Raw genomic sequence first — 21,185 nt, forward strand, 5'->3', positions numbered from 1 at the left:
TAGCGCTGACTAAAGCAGCAGACTCTGATCCCCCAACCTCTGAACTTCTGCTCGAACTGCAGGGCTTGCAGCGTCGCTTCAGTGAGGAGACATCAACTCTACAGAAGAAAACTGCGGTCAAGTGAGCCGAAAATCAGAAATACGCGGTCACGCCAGCCGACACTAGCTCTCTCTTAAAGATTAGCGTCGGGTATACAAGGCGCATTACAGTAATGGAGCAGAAAGGACCGCGATCCTGGCAACGGTTGAGAAAATAAGAGGAAAACAGAAAAGTAACCTACAGAACATTTATATTAATTACATTTTTACAACTTTCACATTCATGTTTTATGTAAAAGAATAAATATTTTATATTTTACTGTACAGTTTTGGAGAAATATCTTGTCAAAATACCTCAAAATGCTCAACCATTATATGCATTTGTCCCACTTTCAGGAATTTATTTCTCCAAAACCATGAGAGGTGACAACACAATCATTCAGATTTTATTAGAGGGTCATCTATATTATAACCAGAATTAGTATTCCATAATTTTACTGTAAAGGTTTGGAGAAATACCAGTTGCCAGGGTCATCCTTATGTTCAATTGTGCAGTATTCTGTCTCTGAATGCTCAACATGTCATACCTTGAGCAGCAGACCACACCGGGTACCATTTCTGCCAGTGAAGAACTGGACACTGAGGCCACAACTCATAAAGACTCACCACAGTCTGATGATATAACAGGTTGGAAAATTGTTGCTTGATCCAATGAGTTTTGATTTCAGCTGCAAGGTTCAGATGCTAGGGTCAGAATTTGGAATAAACAGCATGAAAGATAAGAGCCATCCTCCCATGTATCAACTGGCCAGGTTAGTGGTGGTGGTATGATGATATGGGGTTAACTTTTTTTCTTCATTTTCACCCTTTAGTACCATTTAAACATTGTAGAGCTGTTATGCTACATTTACCATTTAGAGACAACATGTGATCTAGCATCTAGCCTAGAATGTTCAAACCTGAACTGAACTGTTTTACACTAATTGCAGATTCTATTAACCCTAGCTTGTGAAATGTTTGAGTTGTGAAAAGAGATTGTTGGATATTGGACCACTTAACACGGCCTGCTGTTTAAAAACTAAATCAACTAGACAACCCAAACCTGGCTATGCTTATTCTACACCAATTAAATATATGAAAAAAAAACAGTTTAAGTTTTTTAAACTTTTACTATAGTTATGAGAAAAATTTCTTTAATTCTTACTGCAACACAAAACGGAAGTATGCAGCATTGGAAATCACAGAGAAGGGCTCAAATAAAGCTTAAAAAGCCCAAACTCCCGACCCACTGTGCAACACTCCGCTAGACTTTTCTATAGTAACTACAACATGATGTTCATTTGGTAAAACCGGACTTCCATTTAGATTAAAAGAGAAACAGCGTCGTATTTCCTGAGCAGAAACGGTGCCTGGTCATCTGACACCGCTTCCCTTACTGGTGACATGTTAAACTCAACTAAAACTGGGCTTTTAGGAGCGGGAATAACTTCGTCACGATTGTAAACAAACACACCGACTCCACCGCGTGCTCAGAGTGGTGCGCGCTGCTCGGTGTCCCGGATGATGCTCGCACCGGAAGAGAAGGGGCAGCTCGCTCAGCCATCTTGTGGCAGCATCCAGCGATTCGGTCGCATCAAGCCTCGTAGAATCGGAGGTGAATCCCGTTGAAGGGGCGCCATCATGCCCGGACACTTGCAAGAAGGCTTCGGCTGCGTCGTAACCAACAGGTTCGACCAGCTATTGGACGACGAGTCCGACCCGTTCGAGATCCTGAAGGCCGCTGAAAACAAGAAGAAGGAGGGGGCCGCCGCTGGGTCCACGAAAACCGCGGCTCAAGCCGCCAAGCAGCCGAAGAAGGAGTCCCAGAAGGACAGGAAAAACCCGCTGCTGGACAAAAAGGAAGAGTCTCAGGCGCCGGTTCCTCTAAAAAAGGAAGGTAAATGTGGCTCCTGTGGTCCCACTTAAAGCTTTATTTTTAGTCTCATTTCCAACTGTCATGTGCGGCTCCGCTTAGCTATATTAGCTGCTGCTGCGAGGTCAACATGGACCCGGGGCTGTTGTTATTAGAGGACAGACGGATGACGACCACAGAAGAGACGGAGCCACACACGCGTGTTGGAGGGATGATGGTTTAAATGTGGAGGTAAAGTCAGCATTGACGTCCCGATGCAGACTGGTTGTGTGTGTCGCAGATATGCTTTCCTCTAGCGTCCGAGTGGAAGGTGCAGTGTTGGGTTACTGCTGCTGGAGGATGCTCCTTCACAGGCTGCTGCAGGCTCTGCAGAGCAAATGGGAAAGATAAACACCTGCTGCAGGGAATCCAAAAAATGCTTCTGGTTTCACTCCGGGGTGGATCACATCCGAGATCTTTCCAGCCTTATTGTCTTACGAAAATAACTCTGAAACCAGGAGGGTTCATGTGAGCAGAAGAACAACATGATGAACTCTAGTTGCAGTGAATTAAATGCTCAGTGTTGAATGGCACTGGGATTTGAATGAACATGATGCAAATCATTATAATTATAGCAGTGTTCACCATGTTTCATCTTGTTTTGTTGCTTTTAGGAATCAGGCGGGTGGGCAGAAGACCAGACCAGCAGGGTCAGTCTGGATCCCAGCATCAAGGTGGGCAGGGTGAAGGACGACCTGCGGACAAGAGGTCGGACCGGAGACCTCCTCGTGAGCGGCGCTTCGAGAAGCCTGCCGAGGACAAGCCAGAGGGAGGCACAGACCTCCCTGTAGACAAGTGAGAAACTGATGAGTGAGGACCTGCATGTTTGGACGTCCTGGTGCGATGGGAGGGTGGGGGTTATGATTTATGAGTTACTGGGCATCTGCTTCTAGTCAGGTTGAGCCAGTTTCCCATTGAGGAAATAAGCCAGAGAGACATAAAGGTATCAGACGTTATCAACATTATGTGATGCAAATTGGAACTAATGTAACAGAAGAACCAGAAACCGCCCTTCTAAACATTTTCTCTGTGTATTCAGGTCACTGTTTCCCTTTGGAAAAGTAATGTTGCACAAAATATGAATGTCTCCTGAAACTATGTGCTTTTGGAAATGAAGTTGTTTTTTTGATGACCTGTTCTAAAAGAACTGCTGTATTGTGTATACTCTGCATGTTATTTACCAGTGGCATACACCACATGTGCCCAGATTACCACCAATGATGAGCCCTGCTGACTAAACAAAAGCCACATTCATAGTGTCTTTCTGTGTTTGTCCATCAGGCCTTCTGGGGACAGGCCTCCGAGGGGACGTGGTGGCAGCCGGGGTGGGCGAGGTGGCAGAGGACGTGGCATGAGCCACGGCGAGGGCTTCGACTCACGTGGGAAACGGGATTTCGACAGACATAGCACCAATGACAAATCGTGAGTGATCCATGACCCCATTACGCTGTAAAAAGTCACAAGATGAAATAAACATTTGATAGGTTTTTCTTATCAGGTGGTAAATAATATGCTTCTCTTTGTCAGACAGGACGAATGTGTATTTCTTTGTGTTAAACCTTTATATGCACCGACTGATTTCCAGTAAAGCTGCCGAACACCAATTTTAGCTGATTCAGATTTTGCATTAAGAGCTCTAATAGGTAGCATTTAAATCGTTCTTTCAAGTCTTCTTGTTATAAACGGTCATTATCATTTATATTAGGAACAGAGGTGACTGTGTGCACTTCCAAAAAGCTCCAAATCCGACATGCTCCGTAACAGACGGGTTGGAAATTCCAAAAGTGTACAAACAGAGCAAAGTTACTGTAATACTGTCAGTCTTCCTGTTATCTGCTAAAACTGTCACACTCGCAGCCTGAGGGAACTGCTGACATGTCTTTCTGAGTCTCGTTCCTTCAGTAACCATTTCCACACCAAAGAGTGTCTATGTGGGTCCTATCTGTTTGAGCTTAAACATGATGCTTTCGCTGACCCTGGGAAAAAAGTGGCTCATTGAGTTTGCGACCAGTCTGGGCCAGTCAAGCTGAAAATTTGGTGCCATCTGATTTCTAAGTGATTTTATAAACAGATTACCCCTAGTGTTGATACTTATTTGGGAATCAGTGTGTTTACAATATTTACTGAATTTTCAGGTCCGGAGGAGTACAGAAAAACTAAAAGATGAATATAATCTTGGTGGCTCATATGCCAAAGCATTGACACATCAATGTTTCTGAAGCAGAATATAGATATTAAAGTTCACAAATTGTGCTTTAAATAATCAGTCATGAATTGAGAAAATCCTTTGAAAAGAGACTGATTTAAGTCAGGTGTCTAAAAAAGCTGTGAAATAGTCCTTTAAAACGTTATCAAATCAAATCCAGCTTCACTGTATTATTTCATGATTAAATGCAGATAATAAAAAATCACTACTGCACCGTCCTTTGCTAAATAAAGAAAGATTCTGCTCTCAAAATGTCCAGAATCGTACAAAAACTGAGGTTTGGGTTCTGAAAAGCAAAGAATTTTGGTTTATGGATTGATCTTTCCACACTTTACATGCTTGTTAGATGCACATCACATTACATAATATTTCATAGAGTTTCTCCTTTAAATCCTGTTACATTTTGTGTTCCTACCCAGTTCAAAAAGTGAGGAGAAGCGCGGTGGTACTGGCTCGCACAACTGGGGCAACATGAAGGAAGAAGTGAGGTGAGTTTTCAAAATAAGCAAACAGGGACGATGAAGCTCTGCTGCTTCACTTTGTGCTGTCACCATGAAGGAGTTCTATTTCTGTAACAAACACACGAGCGCTGGGTTTGATGTCGTACATGAGAGGACAGACATGAAGTTGTTTTAGCTTTTTAACATTGCGCTGTTTGTCATACTGATTCTATTTAAAGCGCAGTAAGCTGGATCCAGTCTGGTAACAAAGCGGCTGTTTGTTTTCAGCGAGGCTGAACAGACTGCTGCTCCTGAGGCGACCCCAGAGGGAGAGGAAAACACACCTGCCGGTTCTGAGAACAAGTAAGAATCTGCTTCTTGCCAGATGTTTTCTTTTGTGTTGCAGAGCAGCCTGTCCTCTCTGCTGTCTGATGACAAAAACATCAGAACAAACAACCGTCCTGTCCGCTTACACGTTTCACTCACAAAGCTTTGCAACAACCCTGTGGCCTCGGTGTTTCTCAGTGTGTAAAAAGATGAGGGGGCTGGTGTTTTTGAGGTCTGAGTTCCCACACAGCTCTGTTTTTATTCTAGAGAGAATGAAGTTGAAGAAGTGAAACAGGAAGGCCCCAGAGAGATGACGCTGGACGAGTGGAAGGCCATGCAGGACAAGGAGCGCACCAAGGTGGAGTTTAACATCCGCAAGCCCAACGAGGGAGCTGACAGCCAGTGGAAGAAAGGATATGTGCTGCACAAGTCTAAGAGTGAAGATGTGAGTGTGGCCAATTGTAATCCTACAGTCTGTCCTGAAGGGGTTTTACCTGTTGGTGCCGCTCAGCCCAACACCTGGTTGCCTGATTCTGTTTGGGACCAGCTGTCTTTGTACTGAGGTAATACTGCTCATTCAGTGGTTTACTAAGGCTCAGTCTAACAGCCATAACATTATGAACAGCTATAAAAGTCCAGCGTACTGTCTCAGCAGTGATAAATTATAATTGGCTAAGAGCAGTGGTTGCCTCTCCTATTTTTGGCTCCAACATGCCATCACTGTGCTGCAGGTGAGTATTTAAGTATAAACTATGGAGGAGACAACTTAAAGATCTGGTTAGAAGTCTGACTGACTCCCTGCTGCTGTGAGCTGATTTAGAATAGCACCCATTCCTACTTTCAGCAGACATTTTTCACTGAAAACGCTTCATAGAGAATCTCCTATTTTACTTATAACTTTCAGCCTTTCTGGGGTAAAAAAAGGCCGGTGTTTATTTCTGTCATCTTTTCCAGAGGCCTGTTGGTGCTTTGATTGATGCGCCAGAAACAGAAGCAGAATCTAATGCTCTTTACCACAAGGTACCCGCATTTCTGAGTCACATACATACTCACTGAAAACATTCATCAGTCCCTGATTAGAACAGTTTAACACAGCAACTTTTTGCTGGTCTAAATACGGTCAGTCTGTTTTTCTCCAGCAGGGCGTTGCTGATGAGTCCTCTGACCACCATTTCCGCAAACCAGCCAACGACATCACATCCCAGCTGGAGATCAACTTCGGAGACCTTGGCCGTCCTGGACGCGGGCGTGGCGGCCCTCGTGGAGGCAGGGGAGGCCGCGGCGGGGGAGGCAGCCGGACGGCACGCGGGGGAGGACGTTCTGAAAAGGTAACAACAAAAGCTCCCGCTGCTGCTAAAAAAACAACAATTCAAAGGCAGGAAAAGCAGCGAGTTGGAAAAACTGTGGAAATAACACAGCTGTCCACCCATTCAAAACTGTCTGCCTGACCTCATACCAGTGATGATAGTGGGAGGGTCAGCAATAACTGTTAATCAATGAGCCGGCTGTGGAGGATATTCATTTTTGACATGTTTTTGTAGTGTTGCATTTAAGCCAAGATTAAATCAGTTTGGTTCCCGTTACAGAAACCCAGTCTAAAGATGGCTCCTGATGGGCTTAGAGATGTTATCTGATGGTTAAGTTGTTCTGCAAAGCTTTGCAGTCTGATGTGGGAACAGGGTTGAGGCCTGTGGTAAAAGACTTGGCTTTTAAGGCTGCGTATTATCAGCCTTGTGGTTATTGTGTCCAGCCTACAGCTTAAGCTGCTCCACAGCCTTATCCCATGTTGGATTTTTGGGTATTGGCTGTTTTTCAAGAGTCGGGAATGGATCAGGGAACCGTCATAAAGACCTCATACCAGGACCTTCAAAGATCCACCGAAACTGATCTTTGGTTTTTTTAAACCTTTGACCTGTTAGTACTAATTGTAGGTCATTCTGATAGCACATACAAGATATAAGCTTTCAAAATATTTTTTTAGCCTTCCTGCCATGAGCAGCCATTAAGTAAGTGTGTTTGTGTGTGGGAGAGGGCAGTTGTAGTAAAACAGTATTTTACTATTAATTTAAGATAAGGAGAAAATGACAATTTAAACCGTTTCTTGCATCTTATATTAGCCGTTAGTGTAGTTTCCATGGGTTAGCATTACAAAATCCTCACTTGGTGTGTATGCATTAAAGAACAGCTCTGGGATTACCAAAAGGTTGCAAAGGAAGTAATCACAGACCTGAGCTGCCAAATGTGCTGGTGCAGTGTTCTACTGTCATCACTCTGCAGGAATCGGCCGGATCAGTCGGTTCATGCGTGAACGACCAGAGGCACTTTTATAGAGGGGCTTTTTATTTTTAGCTGTGATTTCACAGACTTTATTGTGAAAGGAGCTAATGATGCTTAAAAGTTCTCTCTCGTTACAGCAGATATGTTGCTTAAAAGCTATGGCTTGAAACCAAAAAAAGTCACTTTGACTGGCTCTGCATCAAACTGATAACGGCATTATCTCATGTCTTTAAGACGGACAGTCAATTGAGGGAAATTCTACAGGAGATAAAGAAGTAAGCCGTGGGTCAAGCTATTCTGCTATCAGACCCGTTCTAAACAAAAACAACTTCACTTTGAGCAAACCGCTCAGGGTAACAAGGTGAATCTGGATGTCAGTAGATGAAAGTAACTTTTGGATCACAGCTTGAAACCACATTTCTACCATGATAACAAAGTTGCTGTAGTAATTGTGCCCGCATTAGTGCTGACTTCTGTTGTTGTGGTTTACTAGCAGCCTCTTCTTTCTGGTATTTCACTGATCCAAGCCGTCTTATACACTGTATGCAACCCTGGAAAAACAAGTTTTTCCCTAAAACTTAATATTCCAGAACCGTTTATTTTACCCTGTCTCTGCTTTATGCATTCCCGCTTTGGGGTTTTATAGCTGCCATGGTTTAAAAGCTAACTGAAGCCATTCCAAACTTTATGGAGATGTGCAGTAGATGTAAATGCATTTGCTCCTATCCCAACTCTCAGGTGCGTGCAAGGGACAAAGAAAAGGAGTTCCAGTTGTCAAAATAAAAAACAAAGATTGTTGGCACTCAATTGAAGCGATTACATTTTATAACTTGTGTACGGTGACTTCACTCTCCAGGTAAAGATGTAACTGTAAGAATCAGTGGGGAAGAAAAGAGCTCCGGTCAGGATTACAACCTCTGTTCCACAGCCAAAGTTTGTGATTATTTAACAGCGGTTATATTCTGAAACAAATTATAATCACTTGGCATTAACCCTTAGGGGTCTATGGACCCCTGCGTCTTTTTACATGTCTGATTTGGGAAGACGTGGCAGCAAGACTCTGCCTCCATCAGTCTCAGTTTCCATTAAGGTTTAAAGGGCCCATTGTAAACTGTACACCTTCTTAATAATTAAAATCCATGGGATTTGTCCTAGAAGAGTATCACACATCCACACATGCAGCAGAAGCATGTCTGTTTCTTTTATCCTTATCTGTCTACGATCCACAGTCCAGAGAAGTTGTGATCTTTTTAACCTGTGCCTAGGGTCATAAAAGCAGTAAAAACAAAAATTTGACTCTGCTGGTTTAAATACCTAAAAACCTGCTTTGATCAGTCCATGTCTGATTTTAAAATTTGATTAACTAAAGTGAATTTGATAAAGTATTTAAATATAAGCGCTCTTACACACTGATGTTTAATGTGAGTCAGTGGGTTTAAATGTATAATTCAAAGTTGACAGAAAGCTTAGAGCTGGGAAGTGACTGAAACAGATTGCTGGGAACATTCCAGCAAGAAATACTTTGCACCTTCCACCACAAAATGCAACCATAGTTCAGGGTAGGTACTAAAGTAGCACCTGTCTACCAAGTCTGTGGGAAGGTTCTACCCTTGTAACCTGATTTGGCCCTGGTTCCTGCATCCGAAACGACAGGGTTAGAGGAATGGCCACAGAAAGCTGTTCTGGATCCTGGAAGCAGTCCAAACTAACTTTTAGTCTGTTTTTGAAGTGTAAATGCTCCTTACAGCAACCCCAATAAAGCTCATGTTAAGCTTGTTCTGTTCTGTGTTTGCTCCACCAGGCGAGCGGAGTGTCAGTCCCCAACGTGGATGATCCCGAGGCTTTCCCAGCCCTAGCCTGAGGACCCCGTCTTTGACCACCAGCCCACCCATCTGCCCTTCCGGGCCCCTCCTCTACGAGGCTTGCATGCTTACCACATCTTCAAGTATATAAGAAAAAAAAAAAAAAACAAACAGAGAAAAAAAAAAGGCAAGACTGTCATCCCATACAACTCACAACACCAGAGGATTTTAAATCGGTTTTAAAGAAGAAAAGACAAAAAAAAAAAAAAAAACAGATGGAAAAAGGACCTCTTGTTACACTGAAGTTTTGTATTTAGGAACATGGAAGCAGGGATGTCTTCAGATTTTTTTTTCTTGTTTTTTTTTTCCAGAGATTGTGCATACTTCATTGATATTTTTGTGCTGTTTGAGTTCCTGCGTTTCTGCAGTTTGGTTGAAGTGTGTACTTCAACCAAACCCCCCGCCTCCCCCCCTACCACCACTTATCGAGTTCAGCACAGTATTAGGTCATTTCTAGAAGAGACTTTCTACTGGAGTCCCCTCCCCCATCCCTCCTCCAGTAATACACACTGATGTGGTAGTGCTACACTACATAAGAAATGTGTGCTAGATGTTTGAAGTACAGCATAACTTAGATTTAAAGTGTAGTTAGTCGGCTCCTGACTACTTATCGCTTTGCAAGGCACAAATCCAAGATGGGGAACCAGCAAAGTGACTTCATACAAAAGCTTGGTATTTTTCTGCTTGTTGTGCAGTGAAAGTCAATGCCTCTTTTCCTCTTCTTCTTTTTAATAGTGGACCAGTGGTTAGTAATGTTTGTACCCCCTGATCCAGATGTGCTACCTGTTTTCAGGGCCCAGTGTATTTTAAGGCTGGTCCTCCTAGGTCATACAGACTGTACAAATTGTACCTTCAGGACCACTAAGCAAAAGTTTTTTGTTTTTTTTTAAGTGACATGTGTGTGTGTGTGTGTCTAAGTGTGAGGTTGAATGCGTGGATTTTGACAGCTATTTGCTTAGAATTGAAGTATTCCTCTGCTTTGAACTCACCATTCTCAGAAGACTGCAAGTTGTCGCCTGAAGTAGTGAGAAGTGATTGTTAAAATGTAGACGATAGACGGAACATGGACATATCTCGCTCCCACAGTACCTGTACTGTTTTCTTTCAGAGCTCAAAGCACTTGGTTTTTATCACCAACTGTCCTCTGGGGTTTATTTTTTTGCAGATAAAAACCTCATTTTGTTTTTCTTTATTAACCAGTGCAGACTCATCGTTGCGTTAACTGTGTTAAGAAATGTCAGCTGTCATTGTGGAACAATCATCGGGCCACAGAATGTAATGTAAGCTAATGGTGCTTTCAGCCACCTGTGTCAGCATTAACAGTGAGCTTTTCCTTTTAATGAAACTTTAAACTAGGTTCGAGGGCAGGGGGTTGCATTGGAAACATGGAGGGCAATGAAAGCTTTAAACGTGCTCCGCGAAGGCTCGCTGGCGATGCGCCGATACAGACGGCTGGAGCAGATTTCTCGTTGGACTGTTTTAGCCACATGACTGAAAGTTTCTCTATAAACATCCCTGTTCTAATAAACTGCTCTAGAGGTGTAATTAGTCTGGTCGATGACTTTTAGGTTGGTTTGAATCACTGCTGGGAGTTTTAAAGCTGGAAAACAGGCCTTAACGTGGTGACAGTCTGGTTGTTTCTTCTGACACAAGGTGTTTCAGACCAACCATGCATTCACTATCAACCTTGAAGATATGTCATCATTGCTTTCTTAACTTATGTTTTAAGCTCCTTCTGTTTAATCTATATTAAGGTACTACTGTCAGGTAGTCCATAAGGAGGTTGCTTGTAGTTATTTTGGTTTGGTTGCGGGTCCTAATTTGTCAGATTTCAAAATAGTCAACGGACTACTCAATCAAACTAAATGGAAGATAGTGTAATGAAGCCATAAAACAATAATACAATTATACATAGGATTCCACAAATTCTAACTATTTATCTTTATAATTGCTGAAAATCATTTTCTACGTAGAAAAATAAAATTTTAAGGAATAGGTCGGCACATGGGTAGGAAAGGGGAGGACGGATTTGTGATGAGGTGAATTTACCCGGAGTCTTTTAGTTTGATTAGACTCTGTTTCAAGAAGATTGTTGCTCATTATTGAGTAACATTCTGTCTTGTGTAAGAAAGCCTTAAAACTGTACTCGTACTCGTCGTCTTCCGCTTTATCCGGGATCGGGTCGCAGGGGCAGCAGACTCAACAGAGACGCCCAGACGTCCCTCTCCCCAGACACCTCCTCCAGCTCCTCCGGGGGGAGCCCAAGGCGTTCCCAGGCCAGCCGAGAGACATAGTCCCTCCAGCGTGTCCTGGGCCGTCCCCTGGGCCTCCTCCCGGTGGGACGTGCCTGGAACACCTCCCGAGGAAGGCGTCCAGGAGGCATTCGGTATAGGTGCCCGAGCCACCTCAACTGGCTCCTCTCGATGTGGAGGAGCAGCGGCTCTACTCCGAGCCCCTCCCGTATGGCCGAGCTCCTCACCCTCTCTCTAAGGGAGTGCTCGGCCACCCTACGGAGGAAGCTCATTTCAGCCGCTTGTATCCGGGATCTCGTTCTTTCGGTCATGACCCAAAGTTCATGGCCATAGGTGAGGGTAGGAACGTAGACCGACCGGTAAATCGAGAGCTTCGCTTTTTGGCTCAGCTCTCTCTTCACCACAACGGACCGGCACAGCGCCCCCATTACTGTGGCAGCCGCACCGATCCGTCTGTCGATCTCCCGCTCCATTCTTCCCTCACTCGTGAACAAGACCCCGAGATACTTAAACTCCTCCACTTAAAACTGTGTTGGCCTAAAATAAAACTCCTTGCAATGACTTGAATGTACAAAGATAGACGTTTTATGACTACTGCTGTCCTAGTAAATTCCAAGTTCTCTTTAAACCAATACCCGGGACTTGAAAGTTTTACTATGTCGTCATCTAAAAAGTTCATTTTCATTGGAATCAATGAAAGATTTTTACTAAAAAGTTTGAAGCTTTGAACTTGTTTCTCACCAACCTTAATCTCAAAATCCAAAATGGCCACCTTGCATATACTAACTTGCTTATACTAACTATAAAACATAGTGAAAAAAGATGTGAGGAAAACCTATTTGTACTCTATTTGCTTCTAATTAAATTAGACATATTTTAATCCAAATTCCATACTTTTCCAGAGACCAATTTCCAGGGATCCCTGTCTTCAGAATTCTCTTTAAAACCAGCCAAAACCAAATGTGTAAGGAAGGAGGAGAACAGGACACGGGGAAAGATGAAGAGGAAGGAAGGAATAGAGGTAGGATACAAGAAAGAAAAAGGTAGAGAAGAAAGGAAGGTAGAACACAAGGTAAGTAGGAAGGAAGGAAGGAATGGCAGAAAAGCAAGCAAAGGATGGACACAAAGAAGACAGGAAGATAGGATACTGGGAAGAAGAAAGGACATAAAAAAGAAGAGAATGACTGTAGGTAGGAGACGAGGGAGTAAGGACTTTGGGGACAGAGAGTAAATGAAGACTGGACGCAGTTATTTGTCAACACCCGAAAGATACAGAAGTCAAATTCCAAAAATTTTCCAACTAAGCCAAACTGGGTAGGAACCTTGTATTTGAAAGTAAAAAATTGCAGCAAAATTCTTGATTATTAGCTTCCTCTGCTAATGGTTAGAATGGTTATTGGACATAGCGGTTAGCAAATCACACAGGTTTCTGAACATGAATGTGGAACATAGGTTTGGTTTGATTTCTAAATCCACCAACACTTGTTTACCATTGTACTACATTACAAACATTTTACAGTGGTTCTACAAGTAAACATTAAGTTTCCCTAATATAAGTATTTTTCACAGACCTTTTAAATCAATATTTAGATAGCAGCTGGACTTTTTCAGTTTGTTAAACATAAATATGTTCATATTCATTGCCATTGTATGATCAGTTGAAAGTGTCCATTTTTAGTGAAAAGTAGAAATTGCTACAGTGTTTACAGGTCCAAAATGCAGACATACATTTAGCTAGCATTAGCAGTTAGCCTGATTACTGAAAAGATCAAATCCCAGCAGGTTTGGACTTAAAAACTGGAACATGGTTTAGGTTTGATGGTCCCGAACTGATGTATGACCCTCGAGTACAAAACACACATTTCCTACATCAAAGTTTGTATTAATCTTGAATATATTTATCCCAAATTTTCTCTAATGTACCACTAAAGGCAACTTCAGTGCCACCAGGAGTGCTTGCGCCACCGTTTGAGAACCATGAGTAGACAGCACGGGTTACCTCACTAGTTTTAGTCAATATTCCTCGGGAATTGTGCGCATGTGCGAGAGGGCTATGGGAAGGCTTCCGCCTTCAGTACCTCTACGGTCGTTACGTAGACATGGCAGAGCTCCACCGTCGCCGAAAGGAGCGTGACCGCGGCAGCTCGTCGGCTGAGGGAGCATCCTCTCCCGCCACCTCCGGAGCCCAGAGGGATACTTCTGGAGACTCCTCCACGCTGTTCGCTAAGCTGCTTGCCGCGGCTTTTTACGGAGTCAGCTCGTTTCTGATTGTTGTCGTCAATAAAAGCGTCCTCACCAGCTACAGGTAAAGGTTCAAAGGTCAGGCAGGAGCAGAAAGTAGGCGCAAGGGCGGCGGATTAATTACTAGTGCTGGGCGCAGGAAGTGGAAACCTGACTTCCTAATCGAGACAGGCAATGGTCGCTATAAACTGATGCTTCCTAGTCGTTTAAAGGTATTAAGCTAACTTACAAAGTAAAGAGTGTAATGCAATTTTTTCCTAAAACTTGCCGTAAAACGTGGAAAACAGCTTAACTAGTTTTAAGCAAAGTTATGTCATCTTATGTTTCATCTTTTAAACCTTAACGAGTCAGTGTTTAAATATGTCTAAAGATTTGGTCAGAGACAAATATGGTTTTGCAAACTTTGCAGCTTCATTTTCTTCATTGATCATAATGATCAGATGCATATTGTTTCAGGGGTTTACTTTATCATTTTCACCCTTTTAAAAACTGAAAGGTTATAACTTTGTTACCATAGTCTTATAGGCATAGATTGAACCAGTGAGAGGCTAGCTGAAATCACTTCATTAATCTAATTATTCTGCCTGCTATAAAGCAGATAATAATAATGGGACTTTTATGTTAGTAATGCTAACCTCCAATGCATGCAGCCTTTTTGAATCTGCATCTGCTTTCAACATGCTGAGGAGCACTCGGTCTGTCATCCAAAAATGAAAACCATACGACACATCAAGAAACCACAACGAGACACAGCCGTCCACTTAAAGTGATAGACCATGGCAAGGAGATGATAAATTGGAGGCCTAGAGGTCCACGGTAAATCTTGAGCAAGTGCAGAGAGACATCTCAGGTGGCAGAATCTCTCCACAGGATGGCTGTTAGTTGTGCACTCCACTAATCTGTGCTCATGAAAGAGTGGCAAGAGAAAGACGTTGCTGACAGAAGGCCATGAGAACACCTACTTGCAGTTTGCTGCAAGTTTGGTAAGCGACACAGCAAACGTGAAAGAACATGCTCTGGTCGGATGAGACCAAAATTGAACCTTTTTGGAATGCGTAGCTTACAAAATGTTGTTTGTATAAAAATTGACCCTGCACATAATGCTGAACACACCGTTCCAACCATGAAACATGGTGGTGGCAGCATTATGATGTGGGAATGTTTTTTTTTTTTTTTTTTTTTTTTTGCTTGTTTTTATGGGAGCAGAGAAGTGGGTCTATAAAGTGCTCACTCAATAAATTGGCAGCAATGGATTATTTGATTTCGTGGAGTCAGACTGTAAGGGGATGTGAATAAAAACTTTTCAGGTTTTTAAATGCGAAAAAAAAACCCCGGCACCATGTGTTTTGGTTTTTTGGTTTTTTTTTTTTACTTCACATTTATTCACTGCTTAGTGCTGGTCTTCGGAAAGTAACCCCGATAAACTAGTTTGAAGGTTTTGGTTGTGACGAGACCATATGCGGAAAACATATTGTGAATGCTTTTGTAAGATATCTTTAATCTTTGTGTAAAGATTGATCCACAAGTCTGAAGCTGCTTTAATTAAACAGGTGGTGTATTAGAGTCACAGAGTACCCTGTGTTTTACAGGTTTCCATCATCAACATGTGTTGGTATTGGCCAGGTAAGTTTTCCCTAAGCTAGTGCTTTGCTGCTCATTTTATGGCATCGCCTCTATCTACTGCATCTGTGTGCACTGATCGCTGCAGATGCTGGCCACAATTGTTGTCCTGAGGACTGGGAAGATGTTGGGTGTCATCTCATTCCCAGATCTGGACGTGACTGTACCAGGCAAGGTGTGGTGAGAATAGTTTCCCCAGGATTACAAAGCTCTGTAGCGACAATGACATGCATTTGACGTGAGGTCTGTCCTTCCAGATGTTCCCTCTGCCGCTGCTGTATGTTGGGAATCAGATCTCGGGCCTTTTTGGGACACAGCGACTCAAGTGAGAGCTTGTTAGCCCCTATGAGTGCGTCATATAACGCCCAGTTGTCTTGTTTTATAATGTGACACGTTTACTTGCTGTCCTATTCTTAGCTTACCCATGTTCACAGTCCTGAGGAGGTTCAGTATTTTTCTCATCATGGTGTTTGAGGGATTCCTGCTGAAGTAAGTTACATTTCTGCAAATTCTTCCAGAATGTTTCCTCTTAAAAACAGATTGTACTCCCTGCAACCCACTTCCTCACTTTGCAGGAAGACGTTCTCTGTTTCCATAAAGATGACCGTGTTCACCATGATCTTTGGTGCTTTTATTGCTGCAAGGTGAGACAGCTCCATACAAACTCGACACGTTTCACGCTGTATGTAAAAGCGTATATATCTCACGCCGTGGAATGTTATATTGTGTTTGCCGTAGTGCCGACTTAGCTTTTGATCTTGAAGGATACATGTTCATCATGCTGAACAACGTCCTGACCGCAGCTAGTGGGGCTTTTGTGAAGCAGAAGCTGGAATCAAAGGTGAGCAGCAGCAGAAGAAGAACTGGAAGCTCTGAGCCTCGTTGATGAGAATACTGAAAGAAATGTGTTTCTGTGGTTCTTCAAGGAGCTGGGCAAATATGGGCTGCTGTATTACAATGCTTTGATCATGATTTTCCCTACGCTGGGGTACGCGTATTACTCAGGAGACTTACAGACGGTAGGTGTGGAAGCATAAATTGGAATTGAAAGTTGCAGTTAGAAGCTACATACAACCATCATGAACATGAGTGGCTTTCATCTGAGGCTTTTAATGATTTATTTGAACCAGTTTGCCAAAACAAATCCTTTTCAGGGGTATTTATAGAAAGAAACAAGTTTAATTAATGATATGTGAGAGAAAGAAATGAGTGGACATGTTTAAATTTATAGATTTTCTTATAGTCGGACTTATACCAGAGCCAACTGAAGGAATAAGCAAACCAAGCCTCTACTTAGGGTCCCCAAACCATCAGGGGCCTCCCACAAAATGCTTAAATTCTTAACACAGACTACAGATCTTTAATGTTTATATTTGTTCATTGAGAATAATTTGATGGTTTCAGCGTAGATAAATAAAAAGACATTAAATAGCTTAAAATGTAAGATTTAATGGAATTGGTCAGTTTACTTTGTTACAGTGAAAGTGCAGTGAAAATTGTTTAATATACAATCTGATACTATGAGTTTAATCTTTTGTGTTTTGAGTTCAGTTTTATCACAAATCCATCTCAGAAAATAATGATCACTTTGCCTTGATTGTTCTCAAGCTCAGCCAATTAAACTCAGCCCCCTTTTAATAGTTTGCTGGACCAAAATTCCAGCAAACTATTGTGAGAAGCCTGTGGAAGGAGACCAGACATGTTTGGCAAGGACCCAGCTTTTAAGTGTAGTCAAAACTGAGCCCTAACCTCTTCTAGAAGCTCAATGTTAGCCAACCTAATCCATTCCAGAACCAACTTGACGTGTGTTTAATTTAAGGTGAAGGTAGTTTTTCCTCTTTAACATTCCTTCCTCCTTGTGCAACTCCTGTATAACTGGCAGCAGAACAATCCCCCAGCATGATGCTGCTACCACCAAGCCTAACAGTTAGTACTGTAGGCAACCAGCTTAGTTCATCCATGTGGGCAACTGAAGTGGACTTGCTTCATAGTAAGTTCCAGTTCATAGCAGACTTGAGCCTTGGTGGTTTCTGGGTAGGTCCTTGATATCATAACTGGTTTCCTTTCCTCAGAGGGTAAGAATTTGTGTCTTCAGCATGACCTTGAAAAAGTAATGAAATACTTAGTATTGATGGAACGTATCATTCTGAAATCTGGGGCTGTTCAGAAATGGCCCAAAAAGACTTTCCAAACTTGTGTGAATCTCATTGTTCTGAGAAATAATCCAATAGTCCAATGAGTGTTGTGTAGCGACTCATTTTTGTGCTGCCAGCTTCAGCCAGTGATGATCACAAAGTAGTAGGCCTTGGGCTGTCATGTTAAAAAACAAAATCCACATTCAACCCTGCTTATTGACAGATTTCGGAGCATTAATGTACGTATTTGAGCCTGTGTGTTATAGAGGGAAAACGTGCACCCATTTGTGGGTTTTCTGATCCCTGCGGTTCTGTGTTGTACAATCACGGCACCCTGGAAAAAGAGCACTCAAATAAATAATCAAAACCCCAAAATAAAGATGAAAGTACTGCACCTAATGACTGTGAAGTTTGCAAAAGAGTTTGTGTCACTATGTGTGTGTGTGTGTGTGTGTGGGGGAACAGGGCCTGGAATACAAAGGCTGGGCTGATCAACTGTTTGTTGTGCAGTTTGTGCTCTCCTGTGTCATGGGGTAACGTAGACACACAGCTCTTAACACTGTTATTTAATATACACCATGTGCTGCTCAGTCTTGCTTCTTCTTCTTCTGTGTGGTCCTGCAGGTTTATTTTAATGTATTCCATCATGCTGTGCACACAGTGTAACTCAGCACTCACCACCTCCATCATAGGCTGCATCAAGGTGAGTCACTCCACTTCGCCAACACTCTTTTTGGGAAGAGTCGATGCATACATTAAGCATTTCCTGCTATTTATCCCAGAACATCCTGATCACGTACATAGGAATGGTGTTTGGCGGGGACTACATATTCACCTGGCTGAACTTCCTAGGTCTGAACATCAGGTAATCCCTCGTACGGATTCAGTTGTTTGGATTTGTCTATAGTCGGGAGAAGTAGAAATTAGCTGATGGATTGTAAGAGATTAGCAAGCATGTTATATTGTTGTCAGATGTGAACAGGGCCATAGCTGTGTGTAACACTCGATCACATTTTGTTCTGTTTCCAACAGCATTGCTGGGAGCCTGGTGTACTCCTATATCACTTTCACACAGGAGCAAAGCAGTAAGAAATTCCATCAATCATAATCCTCACTGAAATTCACATTATTTTCCCCCCTTAGATCCACTTCATACTGGATTAAGACCCAACTACATCTGGTACCGCTTACTGTGCCTTCCAAACGTATTCATACCCCTTAAGACTTTGTCACATTACAAAAAAAACTTTATTGGCTCTAATGTGGCAGACCAACACACTAGTGCATATTTGCAAACTGAAAGAATAATTGTACTCGTCGTCTTCCCCTTAATCAGGGACCGGGTCGCGGGGGCAGCAGACTCAGCAGAGACGTCCCTCTCCCCAGACAACTCCTCCAGCTCCTCCAGGGGGAGCCCAAGGCGTTCCCAGGCCAGCCGAGAGACATAGTCCCTCCAGCGTGTCCTGGGCCGTCCCCTGGGCCTCCTACCAGTGGGACGTGCCTGGAACACCTCCCGAGGAAGGCGTCCAGGAGGCATCCGGTATAGATGCCCGAGCCACCTCAACTGGCTCCTCTCGATGTGGAGGAGCAGCGGCTCTACTCCGAGCTCCTCCCGGATGGCCGAGCTCCTCACCCTCTCTCTAAGGGAGCGCCCGGCCACCCTACGGAGGAAGCTCATTTCAGCCGCTTGTATCCGTGATCTCGTTCTTTCGGTCATGACCCAAAGTTCATGGCCATAGGTGAGGGTAGGAACATAGACCGACCGGTAAATCGAGAGCTTCGCTTTTCGGATCAGCTCTCTCTTCACCACAACGGACCGGCACAGTGTCCCCATTACTGCGGCAGCCGCACCGATCCGTCTGTCGATCTCCCTCTCCATTCTTCCCTCACTCGTGAACAAGACCCCGAGATACTTAAACTCCTCCACTTGAGGCAGGAACTCCCCTCCAACCTGAAGAGGACAAGCCACCCTATTGGAGTCGAGAACCATGGCCTCGGACTTGGAGGAGCTGATCTTCATCCCAGTCGCTTCACACTCGGCTGCGAACCGCCCCAGTACATGCAGTAGGTCTTGGCTAGAGGAGGCCAGCAGGACCACGTCATCTGCAAAAAAAGAGCCAAAATTCACTGGTCCCCAAACCAGACCCCCTCCGGCCCTTGGTTGCGTCTAGAAATCCTGTCCATAAAAGTTATGAACAGGACCGGCGACAAAGGGAAGCCCTGCTGGAGTCCAACATGCACAGATCAGATGTACAGAGACCAGATGGCCCCTTTAGTGCAGCGCTGTAATAAGATATCATGGCTATGTTCCAGGAGTCTTGTCCATGTTTTAACCCATTCACAGTTATTACACTCTGTCACATGTAATAGAGACCTCCCCAACAGTACTTTAAAAAAATCTTTTTTAATTTGTTCTGGCATTTTCATCCAGTGTGAAGGTTTTTTTTGTTTCTCTAACTAATCTCAAGTGTTTTTTTATCTTATTGAATAGAACAGGCATAAATCCCGGAGTCCGGTTCTGACGAAGGTGAAGAATGATGATCATCTGATCAGAATCAGAATCAGAATCAGAATCAGAAAAGCTTTATTGCCAAGTACGTTTTTGGACATACAAGGAATTTGTTTTGGCGTAGTCGGTGCAATACAGTACAAATTAAACAGTACAAACATATCTACAATATAATATAAATATAAGTGCACAGTTTTAAGTGAGTGAGAGTAAATATAGAGCAGTATAAGATGCAAGAGCAATACAACAGTGCAGATGATCATTGTGCAAGTAAAGCAGGAGTCCAAGCTGAGCGTTAATGTAACGCATAGAGTTACAGGTTACAGGTGTCCTGTCAGCAAAAAAAGGGGGGGTGTGGGGGAAAGGGGGAATGTCAGGGTGGTTTCCGGGCTTTGTTAACCAGGCTGGTGGCAGATGGGAAAAAACTGTTCTTGTGGCGTGAGGTTTTGGTCCGGATGGACCGCAGCCTCCTGCCAGAGGGGAGAGTCTCAAAGAGTCTGTGACCGGGGTGGGAGGGATCAGCCAGAATCTTCCCTGCCCGCTTCAGGGTCCTGGAGGTGTACAGTTCCTGGAGCGACAGTAGACTGCAGCCAATCACCTTCTCAGCAGACCGAATGACACGCTGCAGCCTGCCCTTATCCTTGGCTGTAGCAGCGGCGTACCAGATGGTGATGGAGGAGGTGAGGATGGACTCAATGATGGCTGTGTAGAAGTGCACCATCATAGTCTTTGGCAGGTTGAATTTCTTCAGCTGCCGCAGGAAGAACATCCTCTGCTGGGCTTTCTTGATGAGGGAGCTGATGTTTGGCTCCCACTTGAGATCCTGGGAGATGATGGTTCCCAGGAAGCGGAAAGATTCCACAGTGTCAATTGTGGAGTCACAGAGGGTGATGGGGGCAGGTGGGGCTGGGTTCTGCCTGAAGTTCACAACCATCTCCACTGTCTTTAGAGCGTTGAGCTCAAGGTTGTTCTGGCTGCACCAGTCCAACAGATGGTCCACTTCCCATCTGTACGCGGACTCGTCACCATCAGAGATGAGTCCGATCAGGGTGGTGTCGTCCGCAAACTTCAGAAGCTTGACAGACTGGTGACTGGAGGTGCAGCTGTTGGTGTACAGGGAGAAGAGCAGAGGAGAGAGAACACAGCCTTGGGGGGAACCGGTGCTGATGGTCAGGGAGTCAGAGACGTGCTTCCCCAGCCTCACGCGCTGCTTCCTGTCAGACAGGAAGTCAGTGATCCACCTGCAGGTGGAGTCGGGCACACTCAGCTGGGAGAGCTTCTCCTGGAGCAGAGCTGGGACGATGGTGTTGAAGGCAGAGCTGAAAT

General features: G+C 43.7%; 2 protein-coding genes across 5 annotated transcripts; both read left to right on the forward strand.

Annotated features, from left to right (window-relative positions):
• The first annotated feature begins 1,440 nt into the window (after positions 1 to 1,440).
• On the forward strand, positions 1,441 to 10,647 carry LOC124870199 (plasminogen activator inhibitor 1 RNA-binding protein-like). Of its 3 annotated transcripts, none has more exons than XM_047368730.1 (9): positions 1,441 to 1,975; positions 2,605 to 2,785; positions 3,272 to 3,412; positions 4,616 to 4,684; positions 4,925 to 4,999; positions 5,231 to 5,408; positions 5,918 to 5,983; positions 6,088 to 6,291; positions 9,042 to 10,647. In XM_047368730.1, the coding sequence occupies exons 1-9, from the start codon at positions 1,720 to 1,722 to the stop codon at positions 9,099 to 9,101; spliced, it is 1,230 nt and encodes a 409-aa protein (XP_047224686.1). In that variant the 5' UTR covers positions 1,441 to 1,719; the 3' UTR covers positions 9,102 to 10,647. The 3 variants fall into 3 exon arrangements, with proteins under 3 accessions (XP_047224686.1, XP_047224688.1, XP_047224687.1); XM_047368732.1 differs by having other exon boundaries at positions 1,443 to 1,975; positions 6,106 to 6,291; XM_047368731.1 differs by having other exon boundaries at positions 1,502 to 1,975; positions 6,103 to 6,291.
• Positions 10,648 to 11,787: 1,140 nt separating this feature from the next.
• On the forward strand, positions 11,788 to 19,905 carry LOC124870529 (UDP-N-acetylglucosamine/UDP-glucose/GDP-mannose transporter-like). 2 transcript variants are annotated; one of them, XM_047369263.1, is made up of 13 exons: positions 11,789 to 13,659; positions 15,185 to 15,218; positions 15,304 to 15,390; positions 15,473 to 15,540; positions 15,633 to 15,704; positions 15,791 to 15,859; positions 15,954 to 16,056; positions 16,142 to 16,234; positions 17,816 to 17,883; positions 17,975 to 18,053; positions 18,133 to 18,215; positions 18,383 to 18,435; positions 19,842 to 19,905. In XM_047369263.1, exons 1-13 carry the CDS (start codon positions 13,454 to 13,456, stop codon positions 19,850 to 19,852), a joined length of 1,026 nt encoding a protein of 341 aa, XP_047225219.1. In that variant the 5' UTR covers positions 11,789 to 13,453; the 3' UTR covers positions 19,853 to 19,905. The 2 variants fall into 2 exon arrangements, with proteins under 2 accessions (XP_047225218.1, XP_047225219.1); XM_047369262.1 differs by lacking the exon at positions 19,842 to 19,905 and having other exon boundaries at positions 11,788 to 13,659; positions 18,383 to 18,776.
• Positions 19,906 to 21,185: the final 1,280 nt, after the last annotated feature.

Source organism: Girardinichthys multiradiatus, chromosome 6, assembly GCF_021462225.1.
Source record: "Girardinichthys multiradiatus isolate DD_20200921_A chromosome 6, DD_fGirMul_XY1, whole genome shotgun sequence".
Lineage (NCBI taxonomy): Eukaryota > Metazoa > Chordata > Actinopteri > Cyprinodontiformes > Goodeidae > Girardinichthys > Girardinichthys multiradiatus.